Consider the following 18,086-nt stretch of genomic DNA (forward strand, 5'->3'; position numbering starts at 1 on the left):
GTGGATGAGTGCATCATAAGCGGATGGAATGAAGTATCCTTGGTCTCGGTTGATGGTGGGCTTTTGGCGTTTGATGTGGATGGCTTCGGTGAGCTTGCGTTTAGTGAAGTCTGTTTGTTTGTTAGAGAGAATGGTGATGTCAGACCACTCTATTTGATGATTGGGGCTTGCTTTGATGTGGTCGGAAATGGCTGATTTGCTGTCGGAATTGGTAACAGAGGTCTGATGTTCTTTCACTCGGGTGTTGATGGGTCGGGGAGTTTCGCCTATGTAGCTCTGCCCACAATCACAGTTTATTTTGTAGATGACACATTTTGGGTTGTTGTTCTTTATGGTGGTGGGTTTTCTTCCATTGGCATGGAGAATGTTGTTAAGGTTGGAGGACGCGGAGAAGGTGGTATCTATGCCAGCTTGATCTTTCAGGAGGCGGCTGATTTGATGTTACGGTTTGCCAATGTAGGGGTTGGTATGTTGGTATCGCAAAGTGGATGACACCTTCGTCATCCTCCAACCTCAGCAAGATCCCACTCAGCTTCTCACCCATCTCAACAACCAACATCCCCGCATCAAGTTCACCATGGAAACCGAGCAGAACCAGCAACTACCTTTCCTTGACGTCCTTGTGTCCCGCACCTCCAGCAACCAACTCCAGACCACTGTATACAGAAAACCCACCCATACGGATCAGTATATCCACTACAACTCCAATCATCCACCTAAAGTTAAGACCGGCATCATCTCCACACTAACCAGAAGGGCCAAGAACATCTGCTCAACTAAACTACAAGATGAAATCGAACACCTCAAGAAAGTCTTCGTGAGAACGCAAACCACTTTCCATCCCAAATAGTCAACAGAACCATCGCTGCCACCCTGTCACCCCTACCAAAAGACCCCAACAAGATTTAGCCCCCATCAAGATATCCATCCCCTACATTGGCAAACCGTCACATCAAATCAGCAGCCTCCTGAAAGATCAAGCTGGCATAGATACCACCTTCCGCCGCCCCTCCAACCTTAACAACATTCTCCATGCCAATGGAAGAAAACCCACCACCATAAAGAACAACAACCCAAAATGTGTCATCTACAAAATAAACTGTGATTGTGGGCAGAGCTACATAGGCTAAACTTCCCACCCATCAACACCCGAAAGTGAAAGAACATCAGACCTCTGTTACCAATTCCGACAGCAAATCAGCCATTTCCGACCACATCAAAGCAAGCCCCAATCATCAAATAGAGTGGTCTGACATCACCATTCTCTCTAACAAACAAACAGACTTCACTAAACGCAAGCTCACCGAAGCCATCCACATCAAACGCCAAAAGCCCACCATCAACCGAGACCAAGGATACTTCATTCCATCCGCTTATGATGCACTCATCCACCAAGCCCAATCCACAGAATAAACTCACTGCTGTATAAACATGTCATTATCATTTGTACATCATTGGCTTCTACGCCTGTACTTTGTCTACTCTCTGGCTTCATCAGCCTTCTGCCTAGCCAGTTATGTTAATTATGTTGTTTTCTTTGTCACATTGTCACATCCAGTATATATCCACTTCCCCCCTCTTCATGTCCCATTATGCTTGACAACGGTACAAGAATCTGTATCGAAACGTCGCACTCACGAATAAAAAAGAAGTTGTTATCCATAAAGTTTGTTCTATATTGTACTTCCCAACTTCTAAAATGCCACTCAAAGAAGATAAAAAATCACGTTCTTAAATATCAAATGTAATTTTAGTAGCTTGAAAGTTTACAATGATAAAATTACATCAGTAATAAAGTTCATTATTCTTTAGTTAGAACTTGTAATAGTGTTAGAACATGTAATAGTGTATGACAGAATACCGCAGTCTGGTGTCGAAATATAATGTAATGTGAACAACCTTATTGTTTTATTTACATTTATTATTTCTGTTTTTTCTCATCACCCCAAATGTAAATTGGCTGCCGACCCACTAAAAAAACTTTTATATCTGCCGACTTGAACTCGGGCTCCACCAACTGCTGATTCTATTGCTTCCTTCCTGCATTTGCTCGGATAAAGGCTACAGGTAGAGGACAGGTGTAAATTTTCAACAAAGCTAAGCGCCAGGTATTACCATTCTAGAATTTCATTTATTTATACTCTATCTTGTACATGTATTAAAGAATACAACACTTTTAATGACCTATGTGTCTGACTTTATGATTCAATCTATTTTGATGTTTTCTGCTAACAGGTCAAAATTTAATTCTGGACTCACAAAAGTCCAGAAACTCCACACTGTGGGCACTTTCTGACAAGAGATTTGACCAAATGAAACATGCAGTTGTTATGAATATATGCCAAGGATGAAAAAATGAATTTTTTTTTTATCGAAAACTTGAAATTTAAACTCGCTCGCCCATGGGCGAGAATGTTAAATTTCGATCAGAATTCATGTTTTGGAGGTTGTAAATGAATGAGTGTATGTTTATAAGCATCATGACACAAATTTCAACTCATTTTGACTTAATTCAACTAACTTAGAGCGATATTTAAAAATCTCGCCCATGTTAGTTTGTTGTCAACAGCTATATACTATACTGAACTATCTCAATTTACTTTCTCGTCTCACCTTCTCATTTCCCTCCACTTCTCAATAATACTGTGTATCTTTTATCATGGCACTAAAACAACTTAATTTCAACATTTAACAACCTACACATTATCCAACTTGTAAAATTGTTCTACTCACTAGAGGTTTATCTTTCATCATGAAACTAAAACAACTTTTAGCTAATCCCAAATTTCCTTGACACAAAACACTAAAGAACAGTTTAATCCCTCCCTTGATCTCATCTGTATACTCTATGCACTAATCTCTCTTTGGGTCATTTCATTATGCCAGACAGGTAAATGCTGTGTGTTGTTTTAACTAATTGTAGGCGTACCGGGCTGTAGGGGTAGTGACATGTAGGGGTTATGGGATACAACCGGCAAGCAAACATAAACATGCATGTCAATGCCGCTCCATAACAATAATACAATTACATAGATAGTGATGTATACTGTCCACAAGAGCAATATTAAAAATATCGCATGCAACTTACTCTGTGGTGTCCTCCGATCAGTTAGACGTCCCAGACACATTAAATCAACAAAGGTATTGGTTGGTTGCACTCAGGTACACTGCACTGTTACCTTTATTGGGTAATGGATTGATCCAAAGTTATGTGTATAAGAATATATTAAGCGATTTAATTAATAGGGCTGTAATGATGCATCAAACTATCGATGAATTGCAATTATTCCGAAAGCAATTAATCGATGGTAGAAATGAAAAACTATCGATGCATCAATAGTATGTGTGACTATCGATAGTTTAGTGATGGTTATTTATTCTTATTAAATATTTGTGTTGTTTTGATTTTGTTAATTGTTTAGGTGCAAACTTGCAGCTTCATTGAGTTTATGTTTTAACTGTTTACTCGATCTTGGTTTCAAGTTTCTTGTCAGTTATTCATAGGGGGAGCAGAGGAAGCCCAAAAGCCCGTCGTATCCACCTCTGTACCTCTGGGAGTAACTTAGTTAGTTACATGGGAAATCTATAATCCTGTTTTGATCAAAGTGAACATTATGAACACAAACTCTGAGAAGCCGGAGTCAATAAACATTAGTATTCTGATCAAAGTATTTCTGCACAAAAAGTAACAAACTCATAATTAGTGTTAAAATATAACATTAACCACTAATATGAAAACATCTCGTTATTCTATGGGATAGGTCTATTACGTCAGTGGGTAAAACTAGGTTTGTAATCACAGTCACGCCTGATTGGCCCAAAGTTGTCTGATAATCGGCGTGTCTGACAAATGGGATGTCTAACTTATGAAAGCAAAAGCATACATGGAATTGGAGACCCCCTTCTTCATCTCGGTTAAATGTGTGTTTAGCAATAATAAATCCTAAATATAAAAACCCAACTTGCTTATATATACAGGATGTACAGGAGGACTGCAACAGTCACAATGGATTGACATGAGAGTGACGATGAGAGCTATCAGGATAGGTTTGTATGTTGAGGTACAATATCTTCTCATAAGCTTTCATTACTATAATCAATGCATCCCGCTAATATATGATAACATTCATGATAACAGCACTCATGTCCAGCTCGTTAAACAACACAATAAAAATACAATTATTATAATAGACTCACTCAGCGGGCCCCAGCCGTTAAAACACCAAAATAACCAAATAAATGAAATACTAAAACTCACCAAGAATCTGCACTCCTCAGGTAAAAAAGTAGAGTGCAAAAGTGAGAACCGCCAAAATAGTGCTAATCTTACTCTGCTAAATAAATCAGAATGGTCTCAGTGTTAGCACTGCCATATTGTGTGTACTTTGCATGTTTATTTATGTGGAATTGCTTCATGTTTCTATTTAAATAGGGGTTTGGGGACGGGGTGGGGTGTACTCCCCTAAAACCTCGGCTAAGAATAGCCGACGGGCAGACGGAATTACAAAATAATTGATCACAAAATACTAAACGTGCGAACCTGGGTAGGTACACCTCGCAAGTGTGGGGTTGCCCACGATAGAATTTATTCAACAATGAATACTATGACGACATACTGAGTGTCACGTAGAATAAAAACACAGTTTTGATGCTTTTTTTTCCTTTGTGAGAAGGTTTGACAATGTCCTTAGCTCCTGAGTGGTGACGTGTGACGTCCTGGGCAAGAAGTGACAGTGTATTGATTTCTTTCCTTAATTACCCAGTTGGGGCTCCCTAATTAACCTTTATTTGTTCTGAAGCAGCATAGACTATTTATTTTATTTGGAAGTGGTTATTGGCAAATGTCAATAGGATTGACAAGACATATTTCATTACAGTTAAAGTTCTCACAATACTGTTTATGTTACAAGAATTACAAATTAAAGTAATATTTCATATTCAACAATTTCTTAATTTTGACTGTTCCGACGTGTATGTTTTGATATTATCTGTTCGTACACGCAACCATTGACGAGCCACATTTCCAATTGCACTGAGTTATTTCGCATGTTGTACGTTAACAAATTAGTAAATAGGCTACTATACTGGGGCTTATCTTGCTGTGATTTCTGTTCTGTTTTATGAATCAATGTATCATTGAAGCAGTATGTCAGATACAGTTTCCAACACAAGGTAGTACCTTTGTGTTGTTCTGTGAAGCCATATCACATAAAAATGATAGAACTCTGGATCATTCGCAGATTGTCGCGAAACGTCATTTTGGACATTTTCAGTCATCACTCGATCCTGAACTGGGTCACTAGTGTTATGCCCTTGGTGGTCAAAAACGATGCTTTTTCAGTGCTTCTGTATTTTCAAATCATCTACTATACAATATCACGTCATACTGTAGTTAGATAACTTGTTCCATGGCATTACTTCTAATGTTTTAAGTGCCTAGTGACTACATATGATGATGATTATGAGTTTAACGTCAGCTTCTGGCTGTAGCCAATAACGCCGACAGGGTGGGTGGGTGGGTGGGGGTGGGGTTGGGGCCGGGAGAAGTGAGAAGGTTATCTTAGCCATTATGTGTGTAGAAGGAGTAGGAGTATAGCTTATGAATTTGGTAGTACAGTTAAGCTGCAGCTGATAAAAATACAGGGTCCTAATAACCAAATTAAATTGGGTTACACTTTAACTGTAAGCATAAACGTTGACCTATGGGGCTTAAAGAGTCGAGGTAGGACGGCTGGCGAGTTTGAGCACAGACAATCACTTTGGACTTATGAGTGGTCTCTGTTTTGTCATCACGTGGACTACTTTATATGCTGATAACGTACACGGAAGTATACAGGCTTGACACTCTCAAACGGCATGATACTTGACAGCCCAGGCAATCACACGACACAAGCCAGCAGTGCATGATACAGAATGATACTCGCATGTTGGAGTAGTTACAGATATAATATACAGTTAGAGATAAAATTATGTAATCTGCTTTGAATGTATCTGGACGTCTGTGGTGAGTCTATCGGCAGTGTCTGGTTCATGCAACTTGATTACTTGCCTGTAAGATAGATAAAAGTACTCGCACTTTGTTCCTGTAACAATACGTTAAAATCTTGATAGTGTTCTGACACTTGTCCTCTATCTATTTTTTAATATCTTTGTAAGTAAGTTGAATTAAGTCAAAATGAGTTGAAATTTGTGTCATGATGCTTATAAACATACACTCATTCATTTACAACCTCCAAAACATAAATTTTTTCCTTATCCTGACTCATGCTCTTTTGCTTGTCTTCTTCTTCTTGCGAACATAGTGGAAACACTTGTATCTCCCTAACTGAAGCTCCCTTCAATGTATAATCACTAATTAATACTCACCACGACTTGCCTCCCTTGGCCCAAGCGCGGGAAAGGTGGCGCCACCCTCTGGCCACATGCTTCACTCTCTCCTTCTTCGCCCAGTGAGCAGGATGTGAGAGCACCTGTGTCTCCCAGCACACTATATCCTTTGATTATTCTTAGTTTATTACCTCTTATTCCTTACTAAAGAGGTGTAGCTAGTATCCTTTAACAATATGTATTGATTATTACTTGTAATTCTACTGTTTATTCACGGTTTTCCGTGATTGTTCAGCTTAGTTTACGTGGATGAAAATCTGTACTGTTTGTAGATTACGTTTTTCTGCTGCTGATCCACATTTAATATGTCCTAGTTGTACTACGCCTTGTGCGTTTACTTCACGTTGCAGTTATTGTATTAATTTATCCATTTCTGCATTTAACAAATATCGCTTTTCGTCTTGAGACGTGCAGCAGATAGATCACGTAAACAAGCCTTAGGCATGGCCGATACATGGGACCCTCTAGCCAGTCAACTGCTGTCGGACGACCCCCTCCCGTCTGGTGTTCCGCTAGAGATTCCTTCGGAGGAGGGGCGTGGGATGCAGTCCGCCGTCTCAAGAAGCTTACCTGCTTCCCCAGACATCCCGGCCATCGCAGCAGAAGTCTAAGAGGGCATCGACTTCGTCACAGCGTAAACTCCGTACCCCCAGGGCAGCGTCGATCTCCAAGGGAAAAGCTAAGAAGCCAGCTAGAACGTTCTCAGCCGAGATTCTTCCCGCCGCTGAACTAGGCCTGTATGACGACCAGCCGATCATCATACCCGATCTACGCCACAAGAAGCGACCGTTGTCAGCTACAGTAACGTCAGCATAGATCACCATGCAGCCTGATGTCTCTACACTGATGTCCGACGATCATTCTGAGGGGCCCGTCGCTAACATCGCAGAGAGGGCATCGACGACATCGTCGCAGACCATCCCAGACGACATGATACAGAAGATCATGAAGATGATGGAGGACCGTTATAGACTGCAACCAACCCAGAAGGACCTTCATGAAGGCACCAACGCAGAGGACTGCCCAGAGGGACACTCCGTCAACGTAGAGGCCACAACCAAGCCACCTTCATGAAGGAAGTCGGAAGATCATCACTCTTATAAAGACTCCAGAAGGAAGACTACGTCGTCCTTGGACTCAGACTCGGACCCCCCAACTTCACGAAATCCTTCGCGAAGGTCAAGCCGTCACTCCCCAGAACCGGACACAGTTAAGGCTTCACGAAGGGCTTCCCGAAGGACACCAGTAGCAGGTTCTAAATCATCTTCGTCCAGACGATCATCTGCAGATTCCTCAAGGGCTTCGCGAAGCTATCAGCGTTCACCTCACAGATCTCCGCGAAAGTCAAGACGCAGCTCATCAGGACGATCACCAAGATCATATCGTTCTCCTCGCCGCCTCGCCGATCACCTCGCCGATCACCACATCGATCTCCACACAGATCCCCACACAGGTCTTCACAGAAGTCCCAAGGCAGGTCTCCTTTATCGTCACCATGTACAGCGATAGAACCATATATACCGGCGTCACAAGAACATCAACCGCTTATCGACGACCCCATTACAGAAGACGATGGAGGCATCATCTTCTCAGACGCTGAGATACGATACTGGATGGTAAACAACTTAGACCTTTCTTCACCTTCCAAGAGTAACAACTCGGCACAGACGTATCTGATGAAGGAGGACGATGCTGATGCCATCACCTTACCACCGATCGACCCGATTGCTGCGGTACCGAAGAATTTGGACTCAGCCTTCCACAAAGCCACTAAAGTCCAAACAGCACATCTACCACAGTTCCATGCTAACAAGTTTTCAACCCACAACATGGAACCGTTCCTCAAGGCACAAGACATAGACGACAACTGCAAGTTGATCAATGATGTCAAGAACAAGAACTACAAGATTGACGATCGCAAGTTGGTTCAGTTAGAAACCATGACTAGGCGAATGTTCTTTGGCCTTAATAGATCTAGAACGATCAATGAGACTCTTATCACCAGATTTCGTGACACGACATCTGAAGATGATAGAATGATTTACTCGGCCCTACTTATGCAGAAGGACCAGCAGTTCCTTACGGATCATCTCACATCAGTCTCAGCAGCCTTAACCTTAGTCAAGGCCTCCTCGCTTCCTGCAACTGGGGTGAGCAGTTTACAGCTCCACTCTATACAGCCCCGTGGTCTGCTCCATCCATCTTCGACGGAGGAATAGAGAAAGTCTCCAAGGAAGTCACTAAGGATTCTAGAGAAGTCCTTATGATTAAGTCAATGGATACGCTAGCCAGCATCATCAGACAGACTTCACAAAGATATTCAGGGAAATCTAAATTCACTGGATTACAGAGAGCACGGGATAAAAAGATAGCCAGTTCCAGGGGAAGAGACTCTTTTAAATTAAGCCATTTGGCAACTACAGAGGAGGATCAGGAAGAGGCAGGGCACCCAGAGGTTCCCGCAACTATAAACGCTGAAAGTCAGGTTCGAACGACTGGAGTCTTCCACCCCAGCCGTTCCAATACAGCCGTCACAAGTGGGTGGACGCAACTATACTGGAGAACTGGGGAATGTTACAAGACCCATATGTCTCCAACATTCTTCATCACGGATATCGTGATCCAACTAAAGGCCACGCCTCCGCTGACAGTCAACCCTTGCAAGTTCGACTTCCAGACACAACAACTACCAAAGTTAAGAGAGGCGATTACTTCCCTCCTGAACAAGCAGGCCATAGAAGTACTAGATCAAGTAAACATCGAACCAGGTTTCTACTCCCCAGTTTTCCTAGTACCCTTGAAAAACTCCAAGGAGAAATTACAGACTCATCTACAACATGAGCACGTTCAACAGAGATTATCTACGCAAACCACCAAAGTTTCGCATGATACATCTACCCCAGTTACGTCACTTAATCCGCCCTATGGATTACATGGCCAGTATAGATCTACAAGATGCGTATCTACACATCCCGATACATCCCGAATCCAAGAAATATCTACGATTTACACTGATTCGGAATATCATCAGCCCCATGGTTATTTACAAGAGTAACGAAACCCATCGTCACCTACCTTCATCGTCAAGGGCTACGCAGTGCGTTCTACCTCGACGACGGGATACAAGTAGATCAAGATCCAAAGCGTCTCAAACTACAGTTAAACTACATCATCAAGCTACTAACACAGCTGGGATGGTTAGTAAATCTACTCAAGTCGGACCTAGTACCTTCGCAAGATCTGCAGTTTCTAGGCATTCGATTTATCACGACGCTCAACCGTATCGTCGTTCCAGAAGACCGCTGGCTCAAGATCCAACAGACCATTCCACCAGCGCGCTACTCTCTCCGTTACCACTACGACAATGGCAGAGTCTATTGGGTCTCCTCACATCAGCCCAAGATTTAACACTAAGAGGCAGGCTACAGTTACGCCCATTACAGGTCTTCATCAACGCTCATCTCGACGATATACAACCATTCAGTCTACCGGTACACCTCAGACCTCATCTACTATGGTGGACCAGAAGGTCGAATGTCTGCAAAGGCATTTATTTAACAGAGCCGGAATTCCAAACCCATCTCTATGTAGACGCGTCGCTCCAAGGTTGGGGAGCTCATCTCGCCAACCGGACGACATCAGGCATATGGAATCAGCAAGAAAGCAAGCTCCATATAAACATGTTAGAGATGAAAGCGGGTAATCAATGCCATACGTCATTGGAGTACCATTCTATGACAGGCACATCTGATGATTCATACCGACAACTCAACAGTGGCGTATTATGTGAACAAACAAGGCTTAACGAGATCATCAAGCCTATTGACTGTATGCTTTCAACTGTTCGATCTAATCAATGATCTCAACCTACATGTCAGAGCATGTCACATTCCTGGAGCCAAGAATGTACTAGCAGACGCACTCTCTCGGCCACGCCTACCGGCACCGACAGAATGGATGCTCCATACAGAAATCTTCGCACAGATTATCAAGAAATTAGGAGCTAGTAGACCTATTCGCCACTCGCTTCAACAATCAGCTAACGACATTCGTATCACCTGTCCCGGATCCACAAGCATGGGCAACGGACGCTTCTAAGCATATCCTGGGAAGGCCTCAACGCTGCGTACGCCGCCGCGCCAGTGCTAATCCCTCAAGTGTTACAGAAAATCAGACAAACACAGAGGCTACGACTAACTTTGGTCGCTACTATACTGGCCAGCCAGAACGTGGTTTCCCATTCTAATTCAAGAAATCGGACAACCAACACTAAAGCTACCAAAGCGCCGAATCTACTAGTACATCCTCACACCAAACAAGCGACGGAAACCCAGAAGTGTACCAACTTCATGTATGGACTGTATTAAAGTGTGTTTGAACAAGAGAGGATATTCTACAAGAGCGGCAAAAGCAGTCACGCTTTGCTTTACGCTATTCTACTCGTGAACTTATATAATGACGACAAGTGGCAAAGTTTCAAAACTACGCAGCAAAAATGGATTTACAGCGAGATGCTACACATCCACAAGTGGCTGATTATCTGTGTTACCTACGCCAAAAGAAACATTTGAAGGGCTCGACATTGTCAACATATCTTGCCGCTTTAGTTCGGTCGCTACCATGAGAACGGGTGTCAAGTTAACTAAGACGCCAGAGTTACTCGCCTTGCTACTTTTTCGCTTGAAAGATCAGAAAGTGAAATTCAGCTACCAGCGTGGGATCTAAATATAGTGCTTCAACACCACACAAGTGAAAGTTATGAACCGTTAGATTCAACAAACTTTGAACTTCTCACACAGAAAACGGTATTCCTGTTATCGCTAGCGACTGCAGCCAGGATGTCTGAAATTCACGCACTAGATTACGAGAGGATACAGTTTGATGACAATCACAACACAGTGCACATGGGGTTGCGATGGGACTTTATCGCTAAGAATCAATTGCCAGGTCAACCAGACAGATTATTCCATATCCCTGCACTATCCTCGATTCTCGGATCTCAAGATACGTTGGACTTATCTCTATGCCCAGTCAGAGCTCTCAAAATCTATCTACGACGTTCCAAACCAAGACGCCGACATCTCAAGCGATTATTCATCCCTTTAGCGGCAACAAGTCAGACCGAGGTCTCTCGTACCACCATATCTATATGGATTAGAACTGTCATACTGCGCGCCTACAAGGCGGCTGGACTGGACCCTCCAAGAGCAGCAAATCCTCACGAAATCAGAGCCTTAGCTTCTACGCTTGCGCTACACGGTAACTGCTCACTAAATACCATCATGGAGGGATGTTTTTGGAAATCCGACATGGTGTTTGCTAATCACTATCTGAGAGATATCACCACCGAGGACGTCTCAGGTATTCACCATTTCGGTCCTATGGTCCTCGCACAGCAGTTGACAGTCCCTCGTAGACGATAAGACATAGTCTTATGAGATTAATATGTATAATTATACATGTATTATCTAGCTTAAACTCTACGGAGTTGTTAGGGCTAGTGATATACCTAGCTTAAGTCTAGCCTTAAGCCCAGTACTGATATTTATGTACTTTTTTTTTTGGATAACTTCTCCATGTTGGAGTAGTATATATACTTATTGCTATGTTCATAGTATGTTTTGTATAGTAATACCCCGTTTTGTCTATGGCAGTGTATAAACTGATAGTTTATAGTAGCAGAAAGGATTACAAATTTATGCCATTATAAGTTCCCGTCAGGGGGTTATTACAGATATATATATAAAAATCACTAATTAATTTGGTAAATCCAAAGTCTCTACTCTTTCCCACCTCCGATTCCGTCGGATACTACAAACAAAAGAGCATGAGTCAGGATAAGGAAAAATAAATATTTGATATTTTATATTTATCCTGACTCATGAGGTAAGCCCTCCCATCCTCCCCACATAACACTTTGGATTTCCCTGTAAATTCAAGTGTTGGGCTCGAAAAATAAGGAGAGAGTGAAGCATGTGGCCAGAGGGTGGCGCCACCTTTCCCGCGCTTGGGCCATGGTGAGTATTAATTAGTGATTATACATTGAAGGGAGCTTCAATTAGGGAGATACAAGTGTTTCCACTATGTTCGCAAGAAGAAGAAGACAAGCAAGAGAGCATGAGTCAGGATAAGTATAAAATATCAATTTTACTGTAAAAATTACATTATTGAGTAAAAGTAAATATTCTAGCCCATTGGCCAAAATGTTTTTCGCCCATGGGCGAGATTTTTAAATATCGCTCTAAGTTAGTCGAACTAAGTCAAAATGAGTTGAAATTTGTGTCATGATGCTTATAAACATACACTCATTCATTTACAACCTCCAAAACATGAATTCTGATCGAAATTAAACATTCTCGCCCATGGGCCACTGTTCGCCCATGGGCAGGCCCATTTGTTCATCCTTGGCATATATTCATAACAACTGCATGTTTCATTTGGTCAAATCTCTTGTCAGAAAGTGCCCACAGTGCGGAGAGTTTCGGGACTTTTGTGAGTCCAGAATTAAATTGTGACGTGTTTGCTGCTTTTCTGCAAATTTGACAACAAATGATCTTGCTGTATGTATTTCTTATTTCTTATTTCCTGAATACCACAGAAAACAGAATAAATTAGTCTTTTTAAGACAGGTCTTTTGTCTTTTTCCATTATGCTGATTTTCTTAGTGTACTAATGAGATGTATGTTGTGTACTATGTTAAGGATCTTAGCGCACTAGTGTAGTAAGTTAAGGATCTTAGCGCACTAGTGTACTCAGTTAAGGATCTTAACGCACTAGTGTACTAAGTTAAGGATCTTAGCGCACTAGTGTACTAAGTTAAGGATAGCCTGAATCTTGCACATTGATACAGGTAATCTGTGTTGGAATGACAAGTTCATATAATAATACAGTGAATAAAAAGAATTGGTCCTTAGCTTCTGTTGAGCAGTATAAATGACCAGCTTGTTGAGGGCGTGTTTCCATGGTTACAGTAGAATTACAATACAATGAGGATTAGTATCGTTAATTATGTTCATTGTTCAGTTGTAATTAATAACAGTTGTAGTTATTTGTATACACACAATGACTGCATGGTAGTCATGGAAAAGGGAATGTAGACAATTGCTGTATTTTTAATTAAATTTAATTAGTGAAAATGAGAATTGAATAACACATTTTCTAATTAACGACTACTCAAGTGTACATAAATCATGACAGACATAGCAACAGGCTGTATGAGACAGGTCCTGAGTCTATCAGAAGTGTTCCATGTTTACTGTGTATCAGATTTCTTGTGAAAGACTGTATGACATAGCAATTGGCCAGCGGGTGGAACTGACTAATCGCCATGGTTTGGTATACCTAAATTAGTTAGTGCCAGCACATATTGATCGTCAGAGACATTGTGTTGTTTTGTATGGTTCTGTCAGATCCTGGAATCATGGAGGAGCAAGACCGAGTGATGCCTTGTAAAGTGTGAGTAGTTTAGATTGCACTTTTTGTTGGAATGATAGACTAATGCTTAGTCCCTGAATATATATAATTTTGATAGCAACAAATAATCCCATTTGAACTGAAAAGGAGCCCCAGTGAGTTGGGAGATTGAATCTAGGCAAATCTAGACTTGCTTCATTTAGGGCTTTAGCATTGCAGGGAGGGCTAGGCAGTTGGGAAAGTAATGTGGTTCAGGGACTGTGAGACAGACTATTGGGATGGTAGCCAGTGTAGTTCCGTCCATGTTGAAGTGATGTGTCCTCTGTTCTGGTCAGCGTTCTAGCTGCTGTAATCAGAACAGGCAGGGTTTCTTCCCCATCCTTCTTCCATAGAGGAGAGGGGCGGTGGGGTAGCCTAGTGGTTAAAGCGTTGGCTCGTCACGCCGAAGACCCGGGTTCGATTCCCCACATGGGCACAATGTGTTAAGCCCATTTCTGGTGTCCCCCGCCGTGATATTGTTGGAATATTGCTAAAAGCGGTGTAAAACTAAACTCAGTCAGTCAGTCAGTCAGTCCATAGAGGAGAGGATTACAATACCCCCATCTGAAGACAACAAAAACTCAGATCAACAATATTTTCCCTCTATGTTGACATATCTGTTTGTTGACATATCTGCTGATCTGTGCTGCGCAGAAGCGTGAATATGGTAATCGTCTCATTTGCATGTGATATTGTTTATCCAAGCTGTAGTGTGCATCTATGATGATGTCCAGGTCGAAGGTTACTAAGTTGATGCATGTATAAGTGCATGTGTCACAACAAGTTAGTTCATTGTTTGATTTATGTATGACGGACCAGCTGCATCAGCATGAGTGGGCTGAGGTCTGGTTTCACATTATTTTGTTAATCACAGTCACTGGTGAAGTTGAACGTCACATATGTCCATTATCATCAATGGAGTCGGAAAAAAGGATAAGGTAAGGGATTTATTGAATTAAAATGGTACTGAAGCCACATTGACAATGTGATCTTAGCGCTGGAACCATCATAAGTCAATATTACAGTGAGGGATATATGGTCATTGTAGTGCTAAGATCACTGAGTGAACCCGATTTAGTTAGCGTGTGCCAAAAACTTTGAGTCCCATAACTACGCAGAACTGTGTCTTTACGGACTGAACATATGTCACAGGGGATAGTGGGTTGATACAGGCAGCAGTTTGGTGGGGGTCATCAAAATATAGCCAAGCTATATGTGTCTATGTATGTGTGTGTGTGTCAGAAAATGGGATGCAAGAAATAAAGTATCAGTAAAGAGGTCCTCGGTAAGAAAGTCCTTTGGTAGTAAAACTGATTTGTAAAATAAAATATGAGTCAGATATTTCTTCTTGTCAAATCTCCTTTATATCTGCACAAGATCTTTCGCCGTTCAACGGCTCTTCAGGTGTACAATGAAAGCTGAGTGTCGTCACAGGTGACACATAACGGCAATAGCTATGTCGTCATCATGTATATATATATATATCCTGGTATCCTACCTCATCCGACTTCATAAATCTTAGTATCAGTTACGCATAGAATATCTCAAGTCATCATGTGTTTCATTTTAAAAATTAAAAAAGCAGTGTTTTTCTGTACATTTCTTGTTAGAAAATTAGGGGAATCAAACCCGGGTTAGAACTGGGCTTCAGCAACCCATGCTTGTTGTAAGGGTGACTGCAAGTCTTATGGTGGGTAATGATGTAAGGTGGTCAGGATCGCTGACTTGGTTGATCCCCACCATCATATCCTGACTGGTAGATCATGGTGTTGATCACTGGATTGTCTAGTCCAGACTTGAGTATTTACAGACTGGTATCATGCAGCTGGAATATTGCTGAGTGTGCAAAGAAATATACACATGATGCATTGTGACTTTATGCAGTCAGATTTGACCCTGGGCTGGAGCTGCACACATACACATACACACACTTGCAAACACACATGTACACACATGCACATGTACACACACAAAAACATACTCTGTCTGTCTTTTTTCTGTCTGTTTTGTCTGTCTGTCTCGCTGCCTGTCTGTCTCGCTGTCTGTCTGTCTCGCTGTCTGTCTGTGTGAAACGTAACTGCTTGTCTGGACTTGTAAAGATGGTGAAACAGTAGACAGCCATCACAGGGTGATCCCCGAGAACAAATGATTAATGTTTGCCGTACCAGTCAGATCATCATCAAGATTACTCATTTTCAATTATGAAAAGAATTAATGCCTGCACATGCAGTATCACTTAACACATGTAATGTAAATCATGAAAATAATACACAACTTGTGTAACCAAACAGGCAACACTTGGCACAGAACTCGGTGAGATGGTCGACACCTAGTGCTCCATTACATTGTAAATTGGGCCCCTTGTCATATGTGTCATTATTTCTGCCCATGCACATTGCAGTAGAAATGTCAATACACTTCAGATCATATTCCTTATAAGGCATACACGGTATGGTTGCATTTCTCACATTTAGTTTATAATTAATATCTTCATGTTTAGGGACCATTCATAATTCATGGCAGGGGTGATGATTTTATGGAGAAACATGCACAATGTAAATGGACCACCCCCCCTCCATTTATGTACAAAGTAAGTCCACCCCCCACATGTCATATAAAAAAATCATGACACACCACCACACCCACCACAAGAATTTAAGCACAACTATTTGATATTTCTATGTATAAAATTGCTGACCCCACTAGTACATGTGTGCAAAATTGATGACCCCCTACCTCCCCATGACAAAATGGTGACCCCCCTACCTCCCCATGACAAAATGGTGACCCCCACCTCCCATGACAAAATGGTGACCCCCTTAAAATCATCATTAACCCCCCTAGCCATAAATGATGAATGGTCCCTTACTGTGTTTCATCAGATAAACAGTCATACATGTATTTTTTTTATGTTGTATGAATAACCATAAGTTTTTAGATTGCTAAGGAAACACTTTGCCATATTACAGCTTCATTGACATGGCTGTCAGAAATGATGGAGTGGAGATCTTGAGGTCCAGAGGGTTAATAGCAAGTTCTTTCATCAGCAGCTGATCAGAAATATTGACATCCCTTTTCTCTGGAATTAAGGATAACCATTGATGTTAGGATGGAGCTTTGTGGTCCTTATGCCTTAGAACTGGTAACATTTTATTGTATGCAACACACACAAGACAATGCATTTATACTTTTGAGACACGAAAAGGTAAGACTGCATGTATTTTTATGTAGGTGTTTTTATATGGAGGTCAGTTCAAGTCTATCACGTCTGATATTCTTTCTATATTTTTTACAGCAAGAAACGTCAAGTTTAATCTAGTGTTGCAGAGTTACCATGGAAATACTACTGCTTAATATAGATAATGTTAACCCTTATAACTCAGCTTTTCCATTAGAATATGGTCCAATCATAATGAAATAATCATGGCAGTTTTGATCCCACTCAGGTGTCTTGTAATTTTGACTTGTGTTAATTCTGTCAATATCCTTGTTAGTTGTATTCAACTTGTTCCTCACCCAGGCTATTCTCAGTACATAAAGGGTGAATAGTGTAGCACTATTGATCATCAATCTCTGTGTTGTCGTTATCGTCGTAGCTGCAGCATGGCCGACAGGTAACGGTGTCTCCTTCACCAGCACAGCACAACGATGTCACAACCAAACACAGCGCATCTTAACAGCACAATTACCCCAAAACAGGACAATTTAGCACCCTAACTTTGATATAATTTCACTGTTGACATTGTTTTCTGTTGCTAGGGGCCTATGAGTTTCGGTTACCATGGTTACAATGAAAACTATTCATAGGCGTGGCTTATCGCATAACTGTGAATGAACCTGTGTGATTCCTTGGTCAGAAGTTAACAGCTGTCTTGATGTTGACGGGAGCGTATTCTTGTTTCACTTGTTTGTCTGTCCATGAAACTGGGAGAGTTGCTAACATTTTTTCTCTCTATGCATTGACATTGGGCAATTAGTGACTGAGATCATTTTAGTAAAGAATATAATCTCATGATTGATGAGTGGTAAAAGAAGTGTGTCAAAGTGATAGCCATGCAAGTGTATACTGACTCTCCAGGTGCTTGTACATTCACAGGTATTCACTAGCTAATGTTTCATATTTTATAAGCATTTTATAAGTTCTATATGAAATTAGTTGTGAGACTATCAGGTTACATAAGGTGAAATATGTTTTAGCGTTACATGTAACAAATGGCTGCCTGTTCAAGATGAAACAGTAGGTATGC

The 18,086-nt window shown here is 41.4% G+C and overlaps 1 protein-coding gene across 4 annotated transcripts in view; it reads left to right on the forward strand.

Annotated features, from left to right (window-relative positions):
- The window catches only part of LOC124259353 (purine nucleoside phosphorylase-like), a 60,858-nt gene that overhangs the window by 20,683 nt on the left and 22,089 nt on the right, over positions 1-18,086 (forward strand). Inside the window, exon 1 of one of the 4 annotated variants that reach the window (XM_046693478.1) lies at positions 14,656-14,777. The exons of the other annotated variants lie outside the window; for them this stretch is intronic. Coding sequence (XP_046549434.1) covers positions 14,755-14,777 — 23 coding nt within the window. The 5' untranslated portion in view covers positions 14,656-14,754. Of the gene's footprint in view, positions 1-14,655; positions 14,778-18,086 lie in introns of those variants that run through there. 4 annotated transcript variants of the gene reach the window in all.

Source organism: Haliotis rubra, unplaced genomic scaffold, assembly GCF_003918875.1.
Source record: "Haliotis rubra isolate DU_JTF1 unplaced genomic scaffold, ASM391887v1 Scf72, whole genome shotgun sequence".
In the NCBI taxonomy this organism is placed as follows: Eukaryota; Metazoa; Mollusca; class Gastropoda; order Lepetellida; family Haliotidae; genus Haliotis; species Haliotis rubra.